The sequence below is a fragment of the Struthio camelus genome, chromosome 4 (assembly GCF_040807025.1).
Source record: "Struthio camelus isolate bStrCam1 chromosome 4, bStrCam1.hap1, whole genome shotgun sequence".
NCBI classification, from domain to species: domain Eukaryota; kingdom Metazoa; phylum Chordata; class Aves; order Struthioniformes; family Struthionidae; genus Struthio; species Struthio camelus.
This window is the reverse complement of record NC_090945.1, coordinates 25,522,520-25,548,159: the sequence shown is the minus strand read 5'-3', so window position 1 is coordinate 25,548,159 and position 25,640 is coordinate 25,522,520. Positions and strand designations below refer to the sequence as shown.

Here is a 25,640-nt window from a genome sequence, read left to right as displayed (position 1 = left end):
ATTTATTTTCTATCATCTTAATCAGATAAAAATACCCTAAACTATACCACTGGGACAGCATGCCTTTTCACAGAGGAAGATACCAAAGATCAGCTTTCTAGGTGTGGTTTTTAAAAGTGAATTTGTTTTCGCACTGGAAACACAGTTTTCAGTTCAGGCTCAGATTTTCCTTGCCTATTCAAATTCAGTTGATATAGTGCCTGAAGAGTTAACAAGTAATTTTTTCCTTTATTTCCAGCAGTCCTTTGAAGGATTCCAACAAGAAATGCTAAAGATAACTTTTTTTTAGATTACTATTTCTTTTATCAGTTATTAATCCTACAGAGAAAAACGGAAGGTTTAAAACCTTCTTACTTCCACTTGCCCAGCATTTAGTTCCTATTTTAACATGATATTGTTCCAGGTAACCCTGATGAAGTAAATTAATTTAATAAAGAAAAGATTTGAAAAGAACAGAAGGGGACTAGCAATTAATTGCATATAGCAACAGATGGACAGACACTCATGCAATTGACGTCCTACCTCTCCTTGCTGGTGATAGTGCTTTGGTGGTTTTCCCATCTGTTCTAGCATTTTGCCCTTCTTACTGCTAGCAAGCGTCAGTCCCTGGTGGATGCCTGCAGATCTGTTGGTTGCCTGAGTTGGAGCCTCCCCCATCAGGGTGGACTTGATGGAGTTCACCTTGGAGCTGGAGCTGTCTAGCTGGGAGCTCTCCACGATCAGGACCGCGGCTAGTAAGAGGAGACAGCAGGAGCACTTATTCCACATCAGCACGATCATCTCCCCTCCCCCCAAAAGGATTATCTTTTTTTTGTTGTTGTTCTTTCTTTTTTTTTTTTAGGCAAAGAAAACAAAAGACCAAAAAAGGATTTAAAAAAAAAATCTCCCAAAGTTGTTAATAAAGCAATGGGTTTCAATGCCACACACTCAAGGAACTGCTGCTCTGAGAGACAGAAGGGGGGGAAAAAAAAAAAGAAAAGAATCCCCTAGGATAAAGACGTATCAAGTCTATAGGCACTGAGCAACTATCAGGTCTGTGAAGTGATGGCTTTTTCCTCCAGGTTCTTGAGAAGTCCAGAAATTCTTTAGTAACTGACAGCAATAAACTATGAGGCAACTGCACCCAGGGCAGCTCCCCACCAGCGCGGTCACCCAGCACGTTTGCTTAAGCTTCAGAGGAAGAGTGAGTTAGTTACTTCCCCCCACTCCTCCTCTCTTGCTGCACAAGCCAGCAGAGAGGAAACTCAAACCAGATCCAATCCAAGCAGCACCGGCAAAAGCTGGGCTTAGTTTTCTTTCACTCTCTCTCTCTCTCTCCCCCTCTCTCTCTCTCTCTTTACTTTTTATTCCCCTCCTCCTTTTCCTTTCTTTTGCCTCAGCCTCTGCAGCCAGTGGGAGCGACAGTGCCCCCTCCCCTCCTCCTCCAGTCCGGTCGGTGCTGGGCGAGGGGCTGCGGGCATCCAGCAGCGGAGGGGCAGGGCAGGGCAAGTCCCGGGGCTGGCCACCCTGGCCAAGCTTGCAGGGCAACGGGCAGACCCTAGAGAGGCTTCCTGCGCTGCCCCGCGTGCTCACACCCCTTCCCGCAGGCACATGGGGGGCTCTGGCGGTCTCTTGCTGCTCCTGTCTCTCTTTGCCCCCTTTATTTTATAGCCTGCCGCTGTGGGTCTCCCTTCCCTCCGCCCCCAGCTTGGAGGAGTGACACGCTGTGAACAACGCTCACCTCCTCCATCCTCTCCACGTTGCTCCCACCGCTCTGGGGGCTGCGCTCCCTTCCCGCGTTAGCGGGAAGGCACCCTCCGGAGGCAGGCACCGGAGCCCCTCTCCCGGGCTGCGTGGTGGCCGGGTGCCGCCGGTGCACTCCCTGCACAGCCCTGGACACGCGTGGGAGCACGCTGGGCTGCGAGGCGCAGCACACCTCGGCCCGCACAGCTGCTCTGCTGTCCAGCCTGGAGGTGACAGTTACATCTTGCCAGAAGGGGACAGGTCCCACCAGGCTTTCTGCACAGACTCCTCAGCCTGAGTAGAGCATGTACCAAAGTGCACCAGCTCCCTGAAATGCTCAGAAGTACAAACTATGTCAGCCCTGCAACACTGCAAAAGCACGGAGCTGCCATGCTACTCCTGCCGCATCTTATGCCCAAGCCTGTAAACTCCATTGCCTAAATATGTCTAGCCACTAACAGTGCACTTCACTCTTCCTAAATGTGGCACATCTCAAAGCCACAGTGCCACTAACAACTTTTATTTTGCATTTATCTTCTCAATTTCTTTGGCATGAGAATACATCCTGCTGCAGTGATATATCCAGGTGCTACCAGATACGCCCATAAATTCTAAGGCACGCACATCTCCCAGCACAGCACCAAAACCAGTCTGTTTTGAGAAATGGACGGTGGTGCAAAATTAGCAGGATTTGGGTAAACCTGTCTCTTAGCTTTTTCCTCGTACCTGCAAAAGACTTAGTGCACAAGAGATCACCCTGGGGCAACTATATACCATAGCAGAGTGGCTACAAGCCCTTCTCTTTCCCCTGGGTAAGCATAAGAAGGGGTGGAGAAAACAAAAAACAGTGAGAGGAGCAGCTCTCTTGCTATCTCATATATTCATATATGAACAATAACATACCTGGGAAGAGTAACGAGAAATTTCACGCTTTTTCTCTCTCCCGATGGGCTGCTCCTCCTGTAAGCTCTCAATCCTTTCCACTTATTCTACCTCTGTAAGTGGCACAGAGGAGTTTAAAAAAAAAAAAAGGCATAAACGAAATTTCAGTTCCCTTCTTACTTTTCAATTAGCACTTGTGTGAGAGGAAGTTGCTAAGGCAGAAACACCAGGGGAGGTGTGGGGCACCCCTTTGGGGTGTCTGTGGCCCCCAGCACTCCTGCTCTCTGTGAGCAGAAGCTAGCAGCCCTCTGGAGGGGTGGGAGCTCTCTGCAGGGACACGCCATGCGCCACACTGCCATGGGCAGATTTTCAAAATATCGTCTATCACGTGCCTGCTGGCAGCATGTCCTATTTCAGTGTTCACATTAAACGAAAAAGAGCATCTTCTAAAGAGTAGATTAATTTAATCTTTTTCCAGAGCTCAAAACTGAGGTCTGTTTGTAGGGACTTAACCCATCTCACAGGGGAGAATTTTCTTAGCATCTTTCTTATCTAATGGTCTTGTTTCTTAGGAGATTTTTATTTATTTATTCATTTTTTAAGTAGCAACTAAAAAGACAAATCAGACTTCAAGTCTGGATTTTAAAATGTTCTAGCATGGCATTTGCTCTGACTCAAGCTTCAGGTGAGCTTACATTTCACGCTTTTAAAGTTGAAAACAATTTTATTTGCACCTGAGTTCAGAAAATTAGGTGCAGAATTAAAATTTCACTTTTCCCCTTACTCAGCTTTGCAGGGAGTAAGAAATGAAAACAAACGCAAATAAAATACTACCGTTTGCTTTCTTCACAGCATTTGCTTTCTCCATCTTTTATGTAGCCTTGGGTAAATTAGAATTACTGTTCTGTCTTCATCTCTGATAATTTCTGAAGACATCTGTAAGGAAATGTTTCTAAAACAACAGAAAGTGACTTGTAATTTCACAAGAAAGTGATAAAAGTCAGGGTTTTTTTGGTCGTTTCTGATTTGCTCACACACCCAGCCCCACCTAGCATTTCACTCTTCCCAAACCCAAAAGATAATGCAAACATCTATCAGGGCCACAGGAAAAAGCTCGACAGATTATTTCTTAGAAATCTGGCAGAGATCCATATAAACATCATAAAACACACACGCACACACACACATACACAAAATCTCTAAAATCAGCTACAAACATGCAATCAACTCCAGTACCTGCACAGGCAGCCTCATGCCCAAATGCAGAAGCACTGACGCCCATCCACTGCTCAAGTATGAACAAGCTGAGACGGGGAAACACAAACCAATAACAGCTCCCTCATTTATAGCAAACAATCCTGTATTTCCTCTTCCTCCTATTAGAGACTGACGCAGCCATACTCCGTTTCCTTCCTGGGGATAAAGACACTGCAGAGAACACTTAGGTTATAATTCACATCTCTTCCTGATATCCTCCAGGCAAACCACAATCAATGTAGTCTTAGCTGTAATCACGTTTTTGAAAATATAAAGTGGCAAATTTTGATAGCTTATCACAAAACTGGACAAGCAAAATGCCATTTTCTCTCTGCTAAGAGCTATGTTTGAACTGTGGGTGGGTCTGGACTATTGATCAAAACATACAGGAGGCTGTGTTAATTCACACTTACAACAGTCCCTATCTCCAAAATGCTTTATACAAGTCAGAGCACTATGGTCAGTGTCCAGCTGGGCTCTGAATCTATTGACTGACTTGTTTGTTAACTTTGGTGACAGCACTAGCAAGCCTCCCAAATCATAACTTTTTTGGATGTTATCCTCTTGTGTGCACTCAAGAAATGCCTCTACTCACCTGTCTTCTGCTTCACTGAGGAGTATAAGACCATGTATTAAGTTAGTATCGAGCTACTATAGATAATCTCAAAGAAAAGAAAAGAAGGTGAAAGAGGAAAAAAAGGGAAAGAGGAAAAAAAGGGAAAGAGGAAAAAAAGGGAAAGAGGAAAAAAAGGGAAAGAGGAAAAAAAGGGAAAGAGGAAAAAAAGGGAAAGAGGGAAAAAAGGGAAAGAGGGAAAAAAGGGAAAAAAGGGAAAAAAGGGAAAAAAGGGAAAAAAGGGAAAAAAGGGAAAAAAGGGAAAAAAGGGAAAAAAGGGAAAAAAGGGAAAAAAGGGAAAAAAGGGAAAAAAGGGAAAAAAGGGAAAAAAGGGAAAAAAGGGAAAAAAGGGAAAAAAGGGAAAAAAGGGAAAAAAGGGAAAAAAGGGAAAAAAGGGAAAAAAGGGAAAAAAGGGAAAAAAGGGAAAAAAGGGAAAAAAGGGAAAAAAGGGAAAAAAGGGAAAAAAGGGAAAAAAGGGAAAAAAGGGAAAAAAGGGAAAAAAGGGAAAAAAGGGAAAAAAGGGAAAAAAGGGAAAAAAGGGAAAAAAGGGAAAAAAGGGAAAAAAGGGAAAAAAGGGAAAAAAGGGAAAAAAGGGAAAAAAGGGAAAAAAGGGAAAAAAGGGAAAAAAGGGAAAAAAGGGAAAAAAGGGAAAAAAGGGAAAAAAGGGAAAAAAGGGAAAAAAGGGAAAAAAGGGAAAAAAGGGAAAAAAGGGAAAAAAGGGAAAAAAGGGAAAAAAGGGAAAAAAGGGAAAAAAGGGAAAAAAGGGAAAAAAAAGGAAAAAAGGGAAAAAAGGGAAAAAAGGGAAAAAAGGGAAAAAAGGGAAAAAAGGAAAAAAGGGAAAAAAGGGAAAATGGGAAAAAAGGGAAAAAAGGGAAAAAAGGGAAAAAAGGGAAAAAAGGGAAAAAAGGGAAAAAAAAAAAAAGGGGAAAAAAAAAAATAGAAAAAAGGGAAAAAAGGGAAAAAAGGGAAAAAAGGGAAAGGGAAAAAAGGGAAAAACCACACACAAAAACGAACGCTTTGTGTTTCTTTTACACAGGAAGCAACAGAAATATGAGACAGTGATGCAGTATTCTCCACCAAACAATTTCAATAAGGAGGGTTATAAAGAGAACAAAATAAACAGATGAGATACATAGAGAGAATCCATGACAATAACAAAAATTACAATATGATGATCTCATGCAAGTATCGTCCAGCTCTACTTGAATTAAATGGATGTGTGTGGTGTTAAAGGGAAGGCACATACTACCTAACAGGACTGGGGCTGCAAGACAACTGTGTTTAAATTAAAAAAAAAAAAACTAAATAAAATTATTTAAATTAATAAATGTAAACAGTGAGCCAAGTTCTAAAGTTCCTTGATGTAAACAGCAAAGTCCCCATAAATTCATTGCCTCTATAAATCTGAAGAAAACTAGGGGTAGTGCTTACAGATTTTCAGATATTTAAGGACAGATGCTCAAACTCATTCTTTTAATCAGTCTAGATTCAGCTAAGGACGAAGTTAATCAGTCAGCTGGATTCAACTAAGTTGCAAGATATTAATCTAAAACTTGCTGAGAATGGAGCTTGGTGTCCATCCAAAAGGGCAAGACCTCTTTCATAACTCACTTCTGTGGACTGCAGATACTTTGCAGCATCTCTGAGCAACTGGAAGCAGGTTTGGCTTTGCTGTCCCTGATGGACCAGTTCCCCCTGGCAGAAATAACCTACCTGACTGCAACGTAACGGCTGCGAGATAGCACTCTGCTCCAGACTAAAGGTGAGGTCGGAAGTGGCTGGAGAGGACACTGAAGGCATGCTTTGGCATTGGGGGGAGGGAGGGGGAAGCTCTTTCTTTTTTTTTTTTTTTTTAAGCAGAGCATGAAGGTAACTACAAGATCTTGTGCTGTTGCAAAAATTCTGGTGTAGAGGATAGACAATACTGCTGAGAAACAAGCTATCTGGTGTTTTGTTTTTTTCCGCTTTTAACCAGCATTCAGCCTATCCCCTGTATACTCCAAACTGCTCAAATTTGGTCATGGATTTTCTATGCTACTCCTTGTAACAGTTCCCACATGCTTTAAAGACAAATTTATTTCACAAATCCTACTTAAACAAAATGGTACTGAGGCAAAAATACCAAGAGGCATCCTCATTTTTCAGATTCATAACTATGCCACTACAACCTGGATTTTCAGAGACGTGAAGAATTTCTTAAAAAGGTAAGTGCCAAACAGGACCTAGCAAAGGAACCAGCTACCAAACCCCATAGGCATCAAGTGCATAGCGTGCACTTTTAAAAGATCTACTCAATATTTTATATGGAGTAAATATTGATACTACTGAGGATCAGGCAGAGAGAGAGAGAAAGGTTGAAAAGTAGCCACCGAGTTTGTGCCCCCAATTTGGAAGAACTAAGGCTCACGTATTTTGTTTGTGGTTACACTAACAATTTTGAGCAATACAGTCTTTTGCCCAAAACCACGTTTTGCAGCTAACTGTACAGAATAACAGAAGAAGCATTTCCTTGAAAACCACAGTCAGCAGCAAATGCCATGAAACCCAGGGGATGATCACTGGAAATCTCTCATCAAGTAGCATATGACTGAGATGGAACCTGTTCCTGACCGCGGCATACGTAATCACGAATCTTTTCCTGTGATCTGCAGCCAGCAAAGAATCATTGTTTCCAGCCCTTCCCGGGGAGCCCACGGGGTGCCAGGAGGTGACAAGGCAGCACACTCTAGGGAGACACAGTCACCCTGACCTTGGAGGCAGGTTGTTTGGAGGTTGCCACGCTTAAACTGCTAATTCCTCCTGCAGGTTTCAAGGCAGCCCCAAATCTAGCTTTCATTTATGATCAATCACTCCCTGTCAGAGCTAGCTTGGGAGCGAGGCTTGAATCCTGTCCTGTCCCAGATGAGCTAGGACAGGTTTGCTCCTCTCTCCAGAAATAGTTTGGAAGTTGTAGGGCTAACAGGGCTGCTATGAATCCCCTTTAGCTCTTCAATGAACAGTCAGTTCCATCAAGTCCATCAAATAGAAACAAACCCAAGTTTCTAAGAAAGAAGCCCAGTATGCAGAAAGAGGCTGCACCGGCCACAACCCTGCTAGGCAAGACCACCAACATGCATCGTATTGACAACTGCATCACTGAGCCACAACTACTAGATCCTCATTTATTGATTAAAATCTATTTTAATACAAACATATGCATTTATATCTCTTTGGGGCTAAATCAGCTTGCTTTTTACAGGAAAAGTGGCTTCTCCTTTCTGTCTTACTTGCACCTGTAAACAGGAGAAACTCGACAGAGCAAAGCTTGCACTTATTTCTAAATCAGGTATTCACACCTGATTTTATGTTGAAGGTTTAAAAGTTCCACCTACATATTTCTGTTTCAGAAACACTTTCTTTTAATTAAATTTGCTTACAAATTTTTAATGAAAAACTTGAGTGGCCTTAAAAAAATAAAACTTTCTGTAGAATTTTCCCAATATCAATACTTAGTTTTGAAAAAAACAAAAAAGGCCAAAAAAAGAGCCTTGATATTTTTCATTGAGAAGTATCAATATTTTAATTGTGTTTCTACTTTCTCTTTTTTTTTTTCTTTTTTTTGTATAAAATTCCCCCTCCCTTATTTTTTTGTCAGGGAGTTCAAATAGATTCATTATAGCCATTCTTTCATTTTTCTTTGGGAGAGAGGCTAGAAGGGAGAGGGAAGGCAAAGAGTAAACTTTGAAAGAGTAACTTTCTTTTTTCTTCTTTTTTTTACTCTCATTCCTTTTTCCTTTTGCCTCTGAAACATTTAAAAAGAGAGAACATTTGTGAAAGCCATCAGCTAGAATAAATTAAGATAAAAAAATCAAAGTTCCACATTCCAATAAAGGAATACAAGAAATTATTATAATCAACTTAAGGACAAATAGGAAGTACAGTAAAAATGGGGAGATTCTTCTCCTGACCTCCTCCAAAGGGCCAAAGTGATAAGCTATAAATGAAAAATATTATGGGCCAGATTATAAACCTGTGCATTTTACAGCATTTATATTGTAAGCCACTTGACTTCAATTGAACTGTTCTTGATTTATACCGGCTTTAGTTCAGTCTAAAGTCAGTCCTATGTTTTTATTTCCCTTAAATAAACAAAATTACCTGCTCTTCAAATTAAATCTGTTTTTAATCCTATATAAAGCATTTTGGGACACTTGTTGTATGAAAGATATTCTATAACATAGAGGTGTATTGATTTTTGTTATTATTTTTTCAGTTCACCAGCTGCACTGAATTTCCATCACCCCTTACAGCAACTCACACAACTTGGATATGGCCACATCTCCCTTAGCACTGCCCCAGGGCCTACTCTGTGCTTTATTTAATTTCTTATTAAAAAAATGCAATCATGACCATCAAGCAATCCCTAGTTTTCCTAAGGCAACAGCTCAAGAATATGACATTTTCTGAAAAAAAGTAATGTTTAAGGAGCAACTTCCACCCCTCCACCCACCAGGTCTTTGTGGGGCCACATTCTGAACCAGACTGGGGGTCACTTCTTCCCTTCTTTTACTACCTTCTTCTTCAGTTCACAACCCAACCCAAAACCCAGTTCGTTCTTCCCCGCTGAGAAGGCTTTGCACAGCAGCACGGGGGCAGGAGCGAGTAGTCGCTGGGTGTAGGACAGGGACAGGAGGAGGAGAGCCTCTCTCTCCAGCATTGCCATCAAATGCTTCCTACCCTGGGACTCTGCCCCAGCACAGAGCCTGGGGGAAGGTGGAGGCAGACGATACCTGAAAGCGTGACAGGTGCACGTCAGCTTCAGAAGTCCCTGCTAATTCTGCCTCAGTTGCCTCTTCAGGCTTCCTCTCCACATGTAATATCTCTCCACATGGAGTCTGAGCATGTTCCTGAAACAGTGTTTGTTTTAGCATCAACCAGAGAGAAAGAAAACCCAAATGGAAAGATTTCAGCAAAACTCAGGGAAGGGGTGGACCTCGGGCTTGGGACATGACCAGTTAAACTCTCTCACCTCCACAATAGGAAGAGACGTGAGCGAGCCAGCAGCACCCAGCAAGGGGAGCAGCAATAGCCGTGTGGCGCTTCCTCCTGCCGCATGTCTGTCTGCCAGCCTGTTGCTGACCACACCGTGGTCTTCCAAGCCAGGGAATTCCTCCACACACCTCCAAAGCTGCGCAAGGAAGATGTATGCAAGCTACGCTGTGCATGCACAGCACATGACTTTCAAAAGATCATAACACACAAACCAAAACATGAATTCACAGTAGCATACAAAGCCAACTGACTTGATATGGAAACAGCTGAAATTTCTGCTTTCCTCCACCAGCTGCATATGTCAAAGAGTTGTTAAAACAATAAAAATACTTACAATTAGCAAGTCTACATACACCCATTTTCTGTACAGTATTTTTGGCAATATTTGAGCCAAGTTATTCAAACTTTCCAAGGAAAAATAACCTTAAGGAAAATTCCCTTCCCAAGAATGAAAGCAACAAAAAATCATAAGGCCAAAAAGAGAGTTAGAAAGGAAATCGTTATGCAACCTTCGCTACAATAAGTACTGAAAAAGCTTATTGTATTTATTGTGTCCCTTTCACATTTGCTGATAACGCAAGTCACATCTGACTACCCTACATGAATCACGTAAAAGCTGAAAACAGTAAACGCAAAAATATTGTCAATCATTTCCTTTGGTTTGCAAACATGTCTTAAACAAATGTTTCTGGAGCTAGGATGTTGCACCTACAGAGTGCTTTAGGCTGCAGAAATCTTAATTTTAGGGAAAGAGTAGTGCGTCTGTTTAGCAAAAACGGGAAATTGTGTGGGGTTTTTTTGCTTTCTTGTCTCTCTCTGATTGCCCACATTTATTTCCCATCTTTAAGAAAATGACTAAAATGTAAACTACAAAGAGTCTTCTAGAACATAACCCGCCCTCACAGTTTTTAGCATATATTGCTGTGGCATCAAGAGCTAATATGAGACAGTGAGAAATTCATTATCAGTGACATAAGAATTTAGGCTAAATGATCAGTTCATTAAATAGACTCAAAATCTGTCCTATTCACAGGTTAATATAACTGTTTGCTAAAATAAGTTGTTATTGATCACTTATGAGCTCAAGCGGGGTTGTTTTTCCCCCCAAAAAACTTTAGAAATAACTGCCCAAAATAAGGAGCAATATATCTGGTTCTTTAATGAAATACTGTTTTAAAGGTCACTTCTGATCAACTTAAGTCCTTCTGTCCTGCGATGCTTGCTATAATTGACAATATATAAATCAAGTAAATGTATAAGTAAGAATTCATCTTTAAATAAAAAGATGGATTGTAAATGGATTTCAAATCTGGGAATATTTTCCTCCCTCATTTGTCTTAAATGAAACAGCGTTTTTCCATTGAAACGCCATGTTGATGACTGCTTTCTGATCACCTACAAAGATCCGTTCGTAACTTTGCAGAGGACATTATCTTGGAAGTAACTGAAGAGAAATAACATTCTAAATGCAACTTTTATAAAAGCGTGAGAAGCGCAAGTAAATATCCCGCTCATCCACAGTGGCAACACAGAACCCCAGGCTACTTCCAAAGCTACCCAACCTGTACGCTCAGGCTGTTGTTGGAAGTGGATAGAAAAAGAGGTTCAATCCGTATCATTTCAAAGCCACTCTGTAAACAAACAAAGTAGCAGCAAAATCCAGAATTCTGAGGCTTTAAAAAAAAATTCTTTCAGAAGGCAAAATTAGGATAGCCCTTCAGTGAATTCTTCAGGCTCCGTTCCTGGCTAATTTATATAGATGAAGGAGAGCAACCGTGAAGCTCAATAGTTATAGGTAAGAAGAACATGCTCTAGTTTCTCTCTTGTGCATGTATTTTTACTTTCCACTTCCTAGTTGTAGCAGTAGTTTTTCCATTTTTCTCTCAGCATAAGGAAAACACAAAAATGACCAGAAGGAAAGAAGGGGAGCCTATTCTCTTTGGCACATGGTCACGTGAGATGAAGAGAAAGGAGCCTGCTTTGCTGCTCAAAATACAAATATCACAGGCAGCATCTAAATTTACTCTCATTCTGGAGCTTGGTTATTCAGTCCCTTTCTGGTGCTTGGTAACTAAAAGACAAACGCTATACAAACCTCAGCCAAAGCTTCCTTCCCAAAGCTTGGCCCTTCCTTGCGCTGTGCTCCAGGGTCTTCTCTGTCCCAGATTTCTCCAGCTGAAAGAGTTAACTGGACCCTTTTGCTAGCCTTACTCAGCCTAACTATTCTGGATCTTACTAAGAGAACTTCACACCTGAAGCTCAAGTAGAGCCTCGGCAGAAGACTCCTGCCAGACAAATTCCTGGTTTAATTCTGTTGACATCAATGGAGTTACAAGAGAAATAGGACTGGTCCTTTGCCTCTCCTGCTTTTATCCACAAAAGGCAGTTCTATTTTTCTCCATAACAAATACCAGAATACTGAATGTATTGGCTGCCAAGAAATGCAGAACAAACAGACTTACATGTTTTTCCCTTTATTTCCATCATCTGACCTTTGCTTTTTATGTCTTAGGAGCAAGCTGCAACTTTATTTACATGTATAATCTAGATGAAATGCTAGTTTGTGTGTAGAAAACTATGAGGACTTTGATCTTTGAATTTGATTTTCCATTTTTTCAAAGAAAAACATAATGAATTAATGGAAACATTGAAAATGTTAGGTTTTTGGATGATTCTCGTTTCATGTTTCTGATTCTTTCAACCCAGCCTAGATCTTTTTGGCTTCCCTGGAGGCTTGAAGCATTAGTTCATAATCCAAAATATTAACTTGCACCCTAACATGGTAGGTACGCTAATCACTCATCAGTTCAACAGTGACAGATTTTGAATCCCCACAAAGCATTTGACTGCAAAAAAATGTGCAGCTATCCACCTCAAAATTGTACAAAGTCCTAATAATTAAAGAAAGAGAGAAAATGAATGAATGAATGAATGAATGAATGGCTGGGGTAAAACAGGAGAACTCAGATAATGAAGAAGATAGCAAAAAAAAAAAAAATCAGGGAAAGGAAAAAGGTGCTAAGACAGAGTCAACAGAAAAAAGTATATTAGCTTAAGAATATGGGAAAATTTTTTATGGTTAGCTCTTTTATAGGTTTTAACCCAAGGTTTCAAACCTACAGCTTTTTATATATTGAATCTTTTCATCCCCAGTCTGATCAATTTCTTTTTTATTTTAAAAATCTCAAAATTTTGACTTTTAGATATCTGCTCAGATTTGGCCTCCTCCCCTAAAATTGACTTTAATATCATAAAAATTACTGCCTAGTTCCTATACATTTAGTTCAGAGAGTGTGATAAGGAAAATTTGACAAGCCAATTACAACAGCATCTGACAGCCTTTTTCTTCTTCAGTAACACAGATGCCGTGCCTGGTTTTCCACTGAAGGCTGCATTATTTTTTTGAGACTTAACTGAGAGAATAAATTCAATCTTCTCTAGTTGTAATTCTTCATATGTTCACATGAAATAGGAATATTTTGTCAACAATAAGTTTATAATTAGTTGTAGACAGCATTCACACCTTTTTTTTCTATAGCTCCATTGTTCTTTTTAAGGTGAAGGAAGATGATCAATGCGTCCAGAAAACAAGCATGATAGCTGTGTATGTTGTAAAGCAATTTCAGTTTAACTACATGTAACGCTGAAAGTAACTTTTTTTCAAAAAGTTCCTGAGATAAGGAGAGCACTCTCAAAACCAAAAGAGAGCAGGGAACATCTCTGTATCTTTTAAAAACTCTCAGAAGTGTTTAATAGACCTCCTGTCAGTCTGTCAGATACTGAGCTTCCCTAGACAAATGAAACTATCCCAGTTGCGCAGTACTTGTGAAGCAAGAATGTATGTAACCTGTTTTCTCAAAACACACATGCTACAAATAAAGATATCAAGTGTACTGACATTACAGCTTAAAATAACATCCTGTGCGATGCCTATATACTGTGCTGTTAGCTCAATTTTGGATTTTCCAAACATTGGGTTTGCTTTCAAAGAATAATGCTCCAGTTCCTGTACAATACATGAATATACTGGCTCCTAAGCTGGGAAACAAAGTTAAGAATGTGTGGGTTTTGGCTTCAAAATTAGCCATGCTTTAGTAATCTAGTATACTAAACTGTTTCTTATTAATGTATCATGCAAATACTCTCCAGTCCTCCCGCAAGTCTGACACTTTCCCAACATATCAATAGCAAATGTTCTGTGAAATGCAACTTTTCCGATGTAGGCCACCCTGACTTTCATTGTGATCTCAATCCACCATCCAAATCTTAATGGCACATGCAGATTAGGGTGTTTTTTTGCTTCTTGATTTTTTTTTAAATAAGGAAAACAGTATTGGAAAAAAATGTTTCTTGCTGGTTTGATACATCAGGTTTGCTTTTCTTCAGTAAAGAGCCAGTTGCTTTTTTTTTTTTTCCTCATTACAACTGAACAGAGTTAAGCTTGTTGTGTTTACTGAGGTAGAATGTAAGGTAATGTAGGGAGAAGGCCCTCATTAATGTAACTATTTGCCTTACAACATGATTTTGAAGTGCATCAGCTTAAACCTAGCTCTTTCCTGTCTTAATACAGACAAACCTAGCTCTTTCCTGTCTTAATACAGACAAGAGGGAGAATTTACCCAGGGAATTTTGTTGCATGATAAATGAGCTTCACAAAGGCCCTAAAACATCCATCTCCTTCTTCCAGGGCATTTTTTTTTAATGTTGCTATTGCTAGCTCACCTAGCAGTGCCAGCCAGGATTAGATCCCTCCCTACACAGTAGATATGACTAAGGGAACACATGGTAGTGTCATATCAAGACCTGAAAGCTATTTTTAAGCCAGATAGCTGGGGAGCTAGCAGCAGAAGACAGCAGGTTAATCTGCCCTGCTATTCAAGTGGTTTTTGTGGTTTACCCTGAGCTGACAGCTGCCCCACCTAGATCGCTACCAGAACCAAGCCGGCTCTCCCCCTCTCTCCATTTCAAAGCCGCCCTTGTACGCGATACTGCAGTCTGCAGCACAGATACGATCACGGAGCTTCTGGTCCAAACAGAATACAGTTTAAAACTACATACGAAGGGTAAGGACGGAGGATATATAGTCATTTATGATTATTTTTCATATACTTAACATTTTACATCTTTTGCACTGTAATTAAAACCATAGTGTTTTCTAGTCTCTTTTGTCCCCAAGTCGTATCATCTTTCAGAGGCTTTTCCCAGGCACTATGGCAAAAAGGAACCTTGAGGAATGATTTCAAAAGGATAACTTACTCTTAGTATTACATGTCATTCATTACATTACATTCATTGTAGTATTACAAGTACAGCTTTTTCTCTCCCCTCTGTTTTTAACATCATCTGCAGAGATACACTGTAATTTTTCCCCAGTAAAGCATACAGTTGGTTATCATTTCACAACGGGAATAGAGCAGCAGAGGGAAAAAAAAGCAGTGTGAGCGTGAGCTGAGTCAGTATGACGGTTGTGCCAGGGTGACTCAGTGGCTAAGCAGAGGAAAGAGCCCAGGGAAGTGAGAGCAGAGACATAAGAGGGAGCAGAGCAAAGGGCTCTGGAAGGTCAGCTAGGGCTGGATGCTGCCCTAGGACAGAGGACAATGTCCTGAGAGGACAATGTGCTGAGAGACACAGGTCACGAAGACCATCATAGCAGACATGCTTCAGCTGAACTGTGTGCCAGAACGCAGGTGCTGTGTTTCAGGGCCACTTGCGGACAACACAAACATTTCATCCCCTCCCTCTTTACACATCGATGGGAGACACGACTCCCTTGGCACACAAATAAGTTACGGAGACCTGCTGCAGGGTTCTGCACTATCAAGTCTCAAAGAATTACTGAACTTTTTTGTCTGCACGCTTTTAGATGGAGATCTTGGTGCTAGAAGATAATGAACAATGATGCTTTGGAAAGGTGCGGGCTACTGCCCAGCCAAGTTTGCATCAGTAATGGTTTGATCAAGGAAAAAAAAAAGTCTCAGCGAAGTAGTTTGGGATTTGACCCAGAACTTCCAAAGAAATGACTTTTGAGATATTTGACTTATTTTGTTCTTAACAAATTGGTACAATACCCAAGTCCTCTTGTTGGAGACGACACCAAATTGTTACAGTTAAAAATGACATAAATGTCTACATACTCAAACATAATAAGAGATGCAACAGAAAAGTGGAGGGGGAAAACCAGCTTTGCTTATACTTATTTGGATTATGCCTTTTTCTAACACTCCCCCACCCCCCACCCCCCATTAAAGCAACTGAAATATTTAGAAAATTCAGGAGATTTATGGGGTTGTTTATACAGTAGATAAAAACAACTGATCCAAATGCCTCTATATTTTAAAGCCCCAAGGTAGAGGAATATTTTCTATATTAAAAATAACCAGGTCCTCTAGGTCCTATTTCCTACAGAAAATTAAAAGCTAAAATAATTATTTTTTAAAAATTGATTTCCTTTAACATATGTACAAGATTAAGTTGTTACAAACAGAAACGCTAGCTATTCTGAAACATTTATAAGGAATACCTGAGCTGCTTATTCTGGCAGCTTCCATAAGAAAGGGGATCAGTATGGTATCCGTTTTGTTTTGGGAGACACTTTAAGAAAAGCAATAAGAACAAAGACCTGGATAAAATGAATTCAGAGTAAACTGCAAAGCATACGTCTGCCTGAGTTCCTGAGTAAAGAAAAGAAACTATACACAGACTAAAAGACTAATATAAACTTCCTTTCCAAATGATGAATCTGAATCATTAATTGAAATAAACAGGCTGCAATTCTAAAACTTCCTATTTGCAGTGCAGCTATACCTGGCTTAATCCACTACATGCTCTTAAATTTTCCTCGTCTTCAAGTTTATACACATGCCCTCTAGCGAGCTACCTAGCAACTGCAGCTTGCTGCCTGGAGAGTCGTGATCTCAAATTTTAAGTCCGAGATACTTCTTTACACTCCCGTGCACTGTATTTTTTCCTCTCTCAAAGTTATTTGATGTGTTTTGAGCTCAAGCCTTCTAAATCATGTAATTCTCAGTGGATCTCTATTTTGAGGACAGGAAATGAAATAATCTAATGTCCTGAATTAGGGAAAACACATATCTACTCCAGTGAGCAACATTTAAAGCAAAGATAAACTTTGGAACTACTTAAGTCCTATTGCTTCAGCTAACTATCAAAGGCAAGGCTCAGTGTTTCAAGAACTCTTTCATAAGAGTTTTCATATGACTTGGAAAAAAAATTTCTTCACTTGAGAAATAAATGCACATGTTATTGATTCAGAAGCTGTAATAATTATATTAATATGCACAGTACTGCTATGACTTTTGGGATCTGCTTTTCTGTATGGTCACACTGCCTATGTGCCACTTACTGAAGCACACTGAGGCATATTCCTTGTGAAGAATATCTGCACATCTGTGAATGTCTCCTACGATGAGAATCTTCGCAAGGATCTTCATGCCCTTAAAGATCGGATCGTCTGAGTCCCACTGAGTGAACAAATATCGCATCTGCTGAGGAAACAGTGCTCACGGCAGGCTTATACCATGCGAATGCTTGGCTGATGGATATCTAACCTTCATCTTCGGGGGGCTCTCATGAAATACATCAAGGTATTTCATGAGTCACATGTAGCTTATGTGCTATAGGCGCGCAGCTCTCACTTTAAAACGACGGTCTCATTCTGGCTAGGTAACTCAGGTCTCAATCAGCAGCTCTGCTGTTCACATGAGTAAAGTTTAGCATATACTTAAAGCTTTACAGGATTGCATTCAAATATAGGATTATTCAGAACTTTCCACAGTTCCTTTTTGCTCATCTGTGCCCCTCTAATGAATCATTACCCACATCCTTGAAGCGACTTACTTTGTCAAAATATATAAGGTTTCGCATGATACTAATAAAGCCCAATGCATATAAAAGAGTAATAATTACTGTTATTGCCAATAGTATATAATAATACGTCCTATTCACTTTGTACAAGTTACAGATGCACAGAACATGTGATTCTTATTTTATCATAATGATTATCATTCTCCATAATTAATAAAAATTGCACTGTAATTATTGTAAAGGCAACAACAAAAAAGATACAGAGAAGTATTAATCCTGTTTCTCTAGATGCACACAGAAAATGACATAACACATCAGACAAATTAGCTGCTGACATACAGACTAAATATTACATTGGGAACGTCAGGCTCATCTGAAAAGTATAAAATGCCTTCTTGAAATGTTAATTGAATTTTTTTTGTGACAAATGAGGAATAGTTGTATCCAAGTTATGCAGTACAACTGATTGTCATTCATTACTTTGCCATACTACCAACTTTAAAATCAAAAACAGCAGATCAAACATATTTTCCAATCTCTAGGCCTTGGCACATTTTTGAGACAGTTAAGTCTTGACCCATGCACTTACACAAAGTCCTTCTTCAGCTATGCAAGCCTCAGCTATGCGCTTCGCTGGTAGCTTAAACATATTTCAGCCTGCTTGTATGGGCTCATCTAATTAAGAAACGCATCAGTCCCCAAATCCCCTTTTCCATAGGGAACAGCTGCTGGATTATAAATATGGTTTTAATGTAAATCAATCTCCTACATGTAGGAGTTTACGTAGGAGTTACAACTGCCGTCTGAAAACCTCATCATCCACACCGGAGTAGGAGTTGGAATTTCTCCATGTTGGGCAACAACAAATGTTCTTCATATGAAGATGGTTATCTGGACTCAGCAAGGTAGTTACTCCAGGGGAAATTATGACCGACAGCATAACACAGTCTGGTTAGTAATCCAAGTGACATTTTGGAATATGCAAAAGATTACATAATAATGTCTGGACTGGACCAGACCAAGACAAATCAGACTCCAATGGGAACTTTAGTGGCTAAAAGAGCACTAAATAATCTCAGGATTCATCCACCTACAGATTCAAGAGGAAAATAACCCCACCCTCTTCCTTATGTCCTCTTGATCTGGTTCACAGTTTCGTCTTTGGTTGACGCCTGTCTCTTAGGCCAGTGTTTAGCCTGCCTCTTTAGCCAATGTTATATATCAACAAAATACATTATTCATATCAATAAAATGCATTTGGTAGCAACAAAGTCCAATTCTAAGCAAATACGGTCCCTTTCTATGCACAGTCTGTCATAAACAAAGGAAAAATCCCATGAAGTTTTACTATTCATATCAGAAGTCGTAATAACAGGCAGATTTTTATTTCCAAAACTTTAGTTAGAAGTAGAGATCAGGACATGCGTGGGGAAGTACAATTACACTTATATTTGGAAGAACAAATATAACTTGTGGGGAAGGAAGACTGTCTCTCCTCTATCGACAATGGTTTGCAGAACTTTCTGCAGGTATTCCTACCTAACCAGAAAGCTTCTCACCCTACTTCTGGAAATCTTGCTAAGGTATACTTGAGAGCTGGTCTGCGCACACATGATTTTTACAAACATGTATTTTTTTTTTTAAATGAGGCCTAATGTCTTACCTTCTCACTTCAGCAAGAAGCAGATCTCTGGAATTCCTTGTTGTCTCCTTATCAGCCTCCCACTGGGTACTGTTCTCTCCATGCTCTTGAGGCTTTACTCGTGATTATAACCTCACCTAAACATATAATCATGCAACGTAATATGTCAAAATAATTTTTTATAAACCACTAAATAAAAAGGCACAGCAACTACTACTGTTCATCTCTCCACTACATAAAACCTTGTACTCCATCCCTTCTCATTAATTTATCCTTAAAATTGTTCCAATAAAAAAAGATCACACTTTTACTGACAGGAGCCCTGCTTTCATGGTTCCTGGTAATTTGCTAGCACCTTTTCCCTGCTGCTGTAAAACACTTTTATAGACAGCAGTAATTAAGTGCCAGAATACCCTGAGCCAGCTAAACATTATCATCTTGGTAACTATATTAACTCAACCTCAACAAGTTAGACACTTTTGTCTGAATGCCTGTGTTTTTTGTTTATCTGTGTCTAATTTAAAGAATTTTGAGTGTAGGTTTCAGAGCTCCTGAGCCCCTGCAGTTCACCCTACGTTGCAGTGTGTTGTTCCACAGCTCTGACAACCAACACATTTGAGGAGAGCAATCACAAGTGCAAATTCTGAGTTAGGGTTACATTTGAAGTCACAGTGAGAAGAAAGAACTTATGGCTCATCCTCTCCTCCTGAAATGATTATATTATGTTGCCCTCTGCATTTGATTTAGCCTTTTTACATATTTTAACTGCTCGAAGGCAGATAGGGGTTTAGTTTCAAATCACCTGGTCCTTAATAATAGAGATACATCTTCTGAAAAATTAAGAGCAATGTTAGAACTTTTGCCCCTACCCCCTCAACTCTTGCAGAAATTGTTTTGCTGCTTAGAGGCTTAGCGATGGCACTGGCATGAGCTCACATACTGCTCTCCAAATAAGAGAGGTCATAAAGATAAGTGCTGTGCATCTCCAGATTAGGACACAATAACCGTCCTACCAAAGTCTTATGGTGTAGGACAGGAACGCCTCTGAAAAACCCTTCCAGGCAATAAAGGATAACCAAAAGCATTTTAAGAAAAGTTAAGCAGAGCTCTGAAGACAGAACAAGAAAGCAGTCTACTATATGAAAACTGTTCTGTGTCATAAATTTAATCCAATACCTTGCATTCAGAATTAGCTGCCCTACTCTTACTCTGTCAAAGTACAGGCAAGCACATTCTACTCACCTTCACTGAAAGCCAGCAATAAAGCTGTATGTGTCTCTGTGCAGCTTCAAAACAGATTTCACATCATTGTTTTAAATAGCAAGAGAACTGTGTGGAAAGATGTCTGTATTTTCTTAATAGCTGTAACCACACTACATAGCACATGTCAAAATTCTGAAAAGAGAACAGATTCCTGACGCTTTGTACAATGTATATAGTTTCTTTGCTTTGATGTCTCTGCTTCTTTATTGCATTAAATTATCTGGATTTAAAAAGACAAAAAAAAGAAGGTTGTCTTTTGCCTTATTACTGAACTGTTAAACACTATTTGGGCTAAGAGAACAGCCAGGGCCTCAAGGACAATTTGGGGAGTGGAAGAAGGAAAACAGTTCAGTATCCTGCCTATTTGCAGAGTTAGGTATTTTAGCCACAAAGATTTCAGGGGAATCACATTGTTCTAAAACTTACTGACTGTGGCTTTTTTTTTTTTTTTCCCACTTACAAAGAAAGTGATCCTACTCTACTATTCCCTAAGGGAGTCTAGCACCTCTCTCCCACTATCTTATCCTGCAGTTATCCTACCTCTGCTGGGTTCCTCAGAGGGGCTTTTTGCACTGCAAGGTGCAATGGTGATGGCAATCATCTCTGGTCACCGCTCTGGACATGGGGGAGAGATTTATTGCATGCTTTTTTCCTCTTAAAGACAAGCATGACAGAGAGAAAAGACACATTTCTCTTTTTTTAATAACTAGGGGAAAATGCTGGCCAACAGGAATTATATTCCTTCCACTGACCTTTTTCTTTACCTGGAGCATCTTTAAAATCAACACCAGCTGTTGCGGAAGAGAATTGTGGTGCCCTAAACAGAGATTTATGATTTCAGGAGAAGGAATAAGCAAGAGGAACACAGAAACCTTAGAGAGCTAAAAGATTCTCTTGCCATGGCAGAAAGCTCTACATCAAATACAACTGTCTGCAGATGAGCTGAAAAAACGCTCCTTCAAATCAGTCATGCAATTGTAGATCTGGATAAAAAGAGTAGCCCTTTGAAGTCAAAGGCAAAACTCCAGATGACTTTAGCCTGGCCACAATTTCAGCTTTGGATTCAAATTTGAATACAAATTTAACAAATCACTAGACATAATATGGCTCCGTTTACTATAAAATAGGCATAGGGAGAGAGAAATGACTTTGCCAGATCAGCATCCTGTGGAAGGGAACCAAGACCTCTCTCTCCCTTTGCTCTGGCTTATTCAGCAGGAGTTTCCACACGTTCTGCTTGCTAGGCAATTCAATAAAGAAGCAAATTCCAGCCTGCAACCCTGAAAAGAGAGTTTTCTTTTGTTGAATTGGATGGTCCTTTTTATTAAAACAGTCCCTAAAGTTCATGTATAAAGATCTGAGACACTGGGATTCGCTGACCTGGCTTGAGATCATCTAGGCCTTGAACGTTGGCAAATCTCTGACTGTAACATCAGATATGTACAAATGCTAGCAGATTGTGGTAAATTACTATTTTGAGGTCACAGGAGGGAGAATTAAGAGTTTAAATGGAAAAACGTTAGTGGAAGTGACGTGAACTTACAGGTCTGCAATTGATCATATTTAATAAATGTTGCTCACATATTTCTTGATCTGGAGCCAGTGGTTAATATAAGCATGAAGAAATGCAAGCTCCTCCACCCTCCATATGCTGCTTCTGAGTCATAAACAAAGCCTGACAAAGAGCGGAAATGGACAAGGTCAATATTTAGTACTCTATTACAAACTAAGCATAGGGAGTAGGCAGGAGAGCGCAAATTTCTTGGGGCAGTGCAAGGTAAATCAGCTTGCGGAGGGGCTCCATACTGCAATGGTTAGACTGCTTCCTGTAGCTCAGGTATGATCTGCTGCTCTTTTTCTTCAGTAAAATTATTATTATGTAAAATAAATGAAACTATAAAGATGACTGCTAAACACACAATATCCAGGAGGCTCCAGTGTTTTTCCCTTTGAACTCTAATATTTATGAGAGACTGATTTAAGACAGAAAATTCACATATAGAGAGAAAGTCATAAGGATGTAGACCAATTTTATATGCTTCATATGCTCTACTTTGAGAGTCTACAACCACAGTAGTAATATCATTATTAACATCAGGAAATAAGCTCACATTGCGAGTGAGATAGGGAAAGTCACTGGAAGCTGGTGGGACAAAGCAGAAAGAGAAACTGGCTTTGCCAGCAAAGCCAATGTGCTGTAGACCTGCATAGCAATGCTCCAATTCTGCAGCCTTTCTTTTGTAGCAGCAGAGTCAATTTTGGCAACTCTTTCCTCTCACTCTCCTCTTCCTGTGCCATCTTGCGGCCGAGCCAGTCTGCAGAACCATGCAGAAATCCACGAGAAGAAATTAATCTTACACAAATACAGCTATGCAAAAATATTTACAAAAATAATCTTTCACAAACAAAAATGAAAAGGGTTATTTTAAGCCAGAGCAGATCAGTGATCTCATTTGCCATGTCATATGACAGTGATATCAGCAGTACCGTGGGACACCATGGGGAGCTGGAGGCAGAAGGAGAAGCAATGGAAGGAGCAGGGAAAGCTGGCTACAATCACTTGGGCTCTCAGTAAAACTAGTACTTGTTTCCTTTTGATAAACCAAGGCCCATGAACGCCACTGAAAGCAGAGCTGGGGCTGCTGTGAAGATCTGATGTTTAGTACTTCTTAGGAATCACTCCAGCCCTTGAAAGATGAAGCCTCAAAGCTCTTACTTTAAGAGATGTTGGTAAGTGATGGTTCCTCACATCAGCGGAGACTATTTAAATGCCAGTCAATTCACTGGCCAGACTACTCCTTTGCTCAAAGTAAAACATCTAAGTACATACCTTGCCAAGTCAGATCCCAGTCACAGTTGCATGTGTAGACTGATACTGCATTTACTCCAGTACAGAAAAAATTAAGACAGGAGAAAGACCTAGACGAGTTTCTTCCGGTGTGTTAGGTCAGCACCGGAACTGACCACATCTGAGTGATACAATTTGCCAGGCTGGCATTATTAGCAATTTTGTAGCCTGCTGTAGGAACAACTTCACCAACAGCAAGCACAGTATTTAAATACTGAGTGTTAACCTTTTTTTTAGCTACTCAAACAGAATGACTTGACTAGACTTCCTTCTGATGAGGCCAAGAATTGTATAATTCCTTTTTTAGCAAGAAGCCTACTTAAACCAAGCCTGGAAAAAAAAAGTTGCAGGTTTATTCTAATCTTCAAAACGCCTTCTCCTTCTTACTAGCTAGAATTCAGACTGCAGAGGCTCTCATGTTAATGTAAAGAGGTCTGCTGATATGTAAAGGCTAACACTTGAGAGGTCTTGACTTTATTTCGTACTGGAATAAAGTCACCAACAGATTCACTCTAATTAAGAAGTCACATTAAATACTGCCTCATAACTCCATGTATAACTTCATTCTAAATTATATACCGCCACTTGTGGTTTAACAAGAATTTTTTTGCCATAGAAAATCAAAGGACAGGGTACAGCAGCTCACACAGAGAGTCTTGGCCACCCAAAAGTGCCTACATATCACTCAAAAAATTAATAGAGAAAGTCTAACAAAGCAAGAAGTTGCTTAGCAGTCAAATCATGGTGCATCACTTGAAGGTCATGAAGCAGAATTTAGAGCTGCACCGTTAAAAACCAGCCCTTAACAAAAGCAGTTACTGAGAGAAAACCTTTTCTTCCACTATACTTCAGAGATGGACATGATTGCCATGGGGAAATTCCAAGCTGCAAAATCGCCCGTGGTGGTTTTGGCCTCAGCCACATCCTGCTCCAAGATATAGGGCAGGAGCTGAGTACTCTTGCAGAGGGGAAGCCAGGAGACAGCTGGGGAACATGCTGCCTTTTTTAACGGTGAAGAGGATAAACAAAAGTGACACCACATGCATGTTCTAGCATGTGTGTAGGTAAAGTGGGTTTTGTTAACATGCAAACAGAAAAAATGTACAGTAACTCCCTTTGTGAAATCAAATATCGGAAAACAATCCAAAAATAAGTTATATTTGTCTCATGATTTGTGAAATTGCAAAGTGAGCAATGCCAGCAATCCTGCAGAAGAATGTAGACCCAGCTCATGACAGAATGTACAGAACTATGGGAACTCATCTCTGCAGGAATCAAAGACTAAGGCATGAGCCATCCCTTTAACCAAAGTAGCACATGGCATATTCCCTTCCTCCCACCCCTCCCCAAACTCAGTAACCTCAGAACCTAACATTGAAGCATAATTTAGAGAGAAACAAGGAACATATTTGTTTACTTTTTGAAATGTCTTGGGTATCACAGTTACAAACGATGCTTCAGGCTTAATACCTAGGAAGAGACGATTATTCTCAGCTATAAACTGGAAAACTAACTGGGGAAATTTAAATTCCATCCACTAAAGCAATGAACTAAGTGTTGTTAATCACTAGTTATTAACCCTCACTGAATCTTACATCTACAGGCACTCCCTCTTCCTAGCAGGATACACTAACTAATGATTTCTGCCTTTTTTTTTCTTTTTTTTTTCTTTCTTTTCTTTTCTTTTTTTTTTTTTCCCAAAAGAGAGGTGTTTTTCCTGTAAAACTGACCCACTGTTTGTCCAGCTTTCTGGTAAGGAGTTCAGCATGGAAAACCATTCCTGAGGCAACTTCATTCAGGACAACTTTTGTATCTCTCAGTTCAACAGGAGTTGAAGTCTTCTGTTTAACAGTAACCACCTTGTCTACTCTGCAAAACAGATGTCTGTCCCTGGTAAATATCTGTCCTGATGCTGATCAATCATTTCCACTACCATTGTTCCTACTCTACTGTCCTCTTAAATACATACCTCTATCAAATATGCATAAAAAGTAAACATCTCATTCTTACTTTTTTTTTTTTTTCACTTTCATTTGTATACTTTGGAGCAGTGTGTGCATCCTGACCTGTTTCTGTTCCTTCTACTTTACCACAAAGAAATCACATCTCTTCAGGAAACCTTTCTTCTCACCTGTGGGCACCCATAGGGCTACTTCCCCCCCAGAATCCTCCTATATCTTGTTCTGAGTTTCCATCTCTTATTTTGATTGTGTTTTCAGGGAGCATGATGGAGAATTATGACCTGGAATATGAATGTCAATGTGACTAGTAAGTCCTGATCAGCTTTTGTGACAGTGCAGCAAAGCATTCCTCCTTATTTGTCTGAGGAGAAGTTGTCCCTCAGAAAGGAAAACCTATCTTAATTAAACCTGTCTGTAAATTAAAATCTAATTCTTGGGGCTGTGCATATGTTTCACAACAAAACCTTCTATAAGACCTACAGAGGACCTATGCCCCAACGGGTGGGCATCACTAACATCAAACCCTAAATTGGGTGGACTCCTCAGACTTATGTGGCAGGTTTTCTTTGATCATGAAAATGCAAATACACACCTCAG

At 40.0% G+C, this 25,640-nt stretch overlaps 1 protein-coding gene across 2 annotated transcripts in view; it reads right to left on the bottom strand.

The window, feature by feature from the left end:
* The window catches only part of DKK2 (dickkopf WNT signaling pathway inhibitor 2), a 67,874-nt gene extending 44,654 nt beyond the window's left edge, over positions 1–23,220 (bottom strand). The window contains exons 1-8 of one of the 2 annotated variants that reach the window (XM_068941964.1): positions 23,065–23,220; positions 22,438–22,549; positions 21,778–21,909; positions 18,993–19,108; positions 9,483–9,641; positions 9,244–9,360; positions 3,841–4,032; positions 523–731 (exon numbers count right to left, since the gene is read on the bottom strand). In XM_068941964.1, coding sequence (XP_068798065.1) covers positions 523–731; positions 3,841–3,886 — 255 coding nt within the window. In that variant the 5' untranslated portion in view covers positions 3,887–4,032; positions 9,244–9,360; positions 9,483–9,641; ... (2 more) ...; positions 22,438–22,549; positions 23,065–23,220. Of the gene's footprint in view, positions 1–522; positions 915–3,840; positions 4,033–9,243; positions 9,361–9,482; positions 9,642–18,992; positions 19,109–21,777; positions 21,910–22,437; positions 22,550–23,064 lie in introns of those variants that run through there. The other variant, XM_009689378.2, reaches the window with a different exon arrangement.
* Between the last annotated feature and the right edge of the window lie 2,420 nt (positions 23,221–25,640).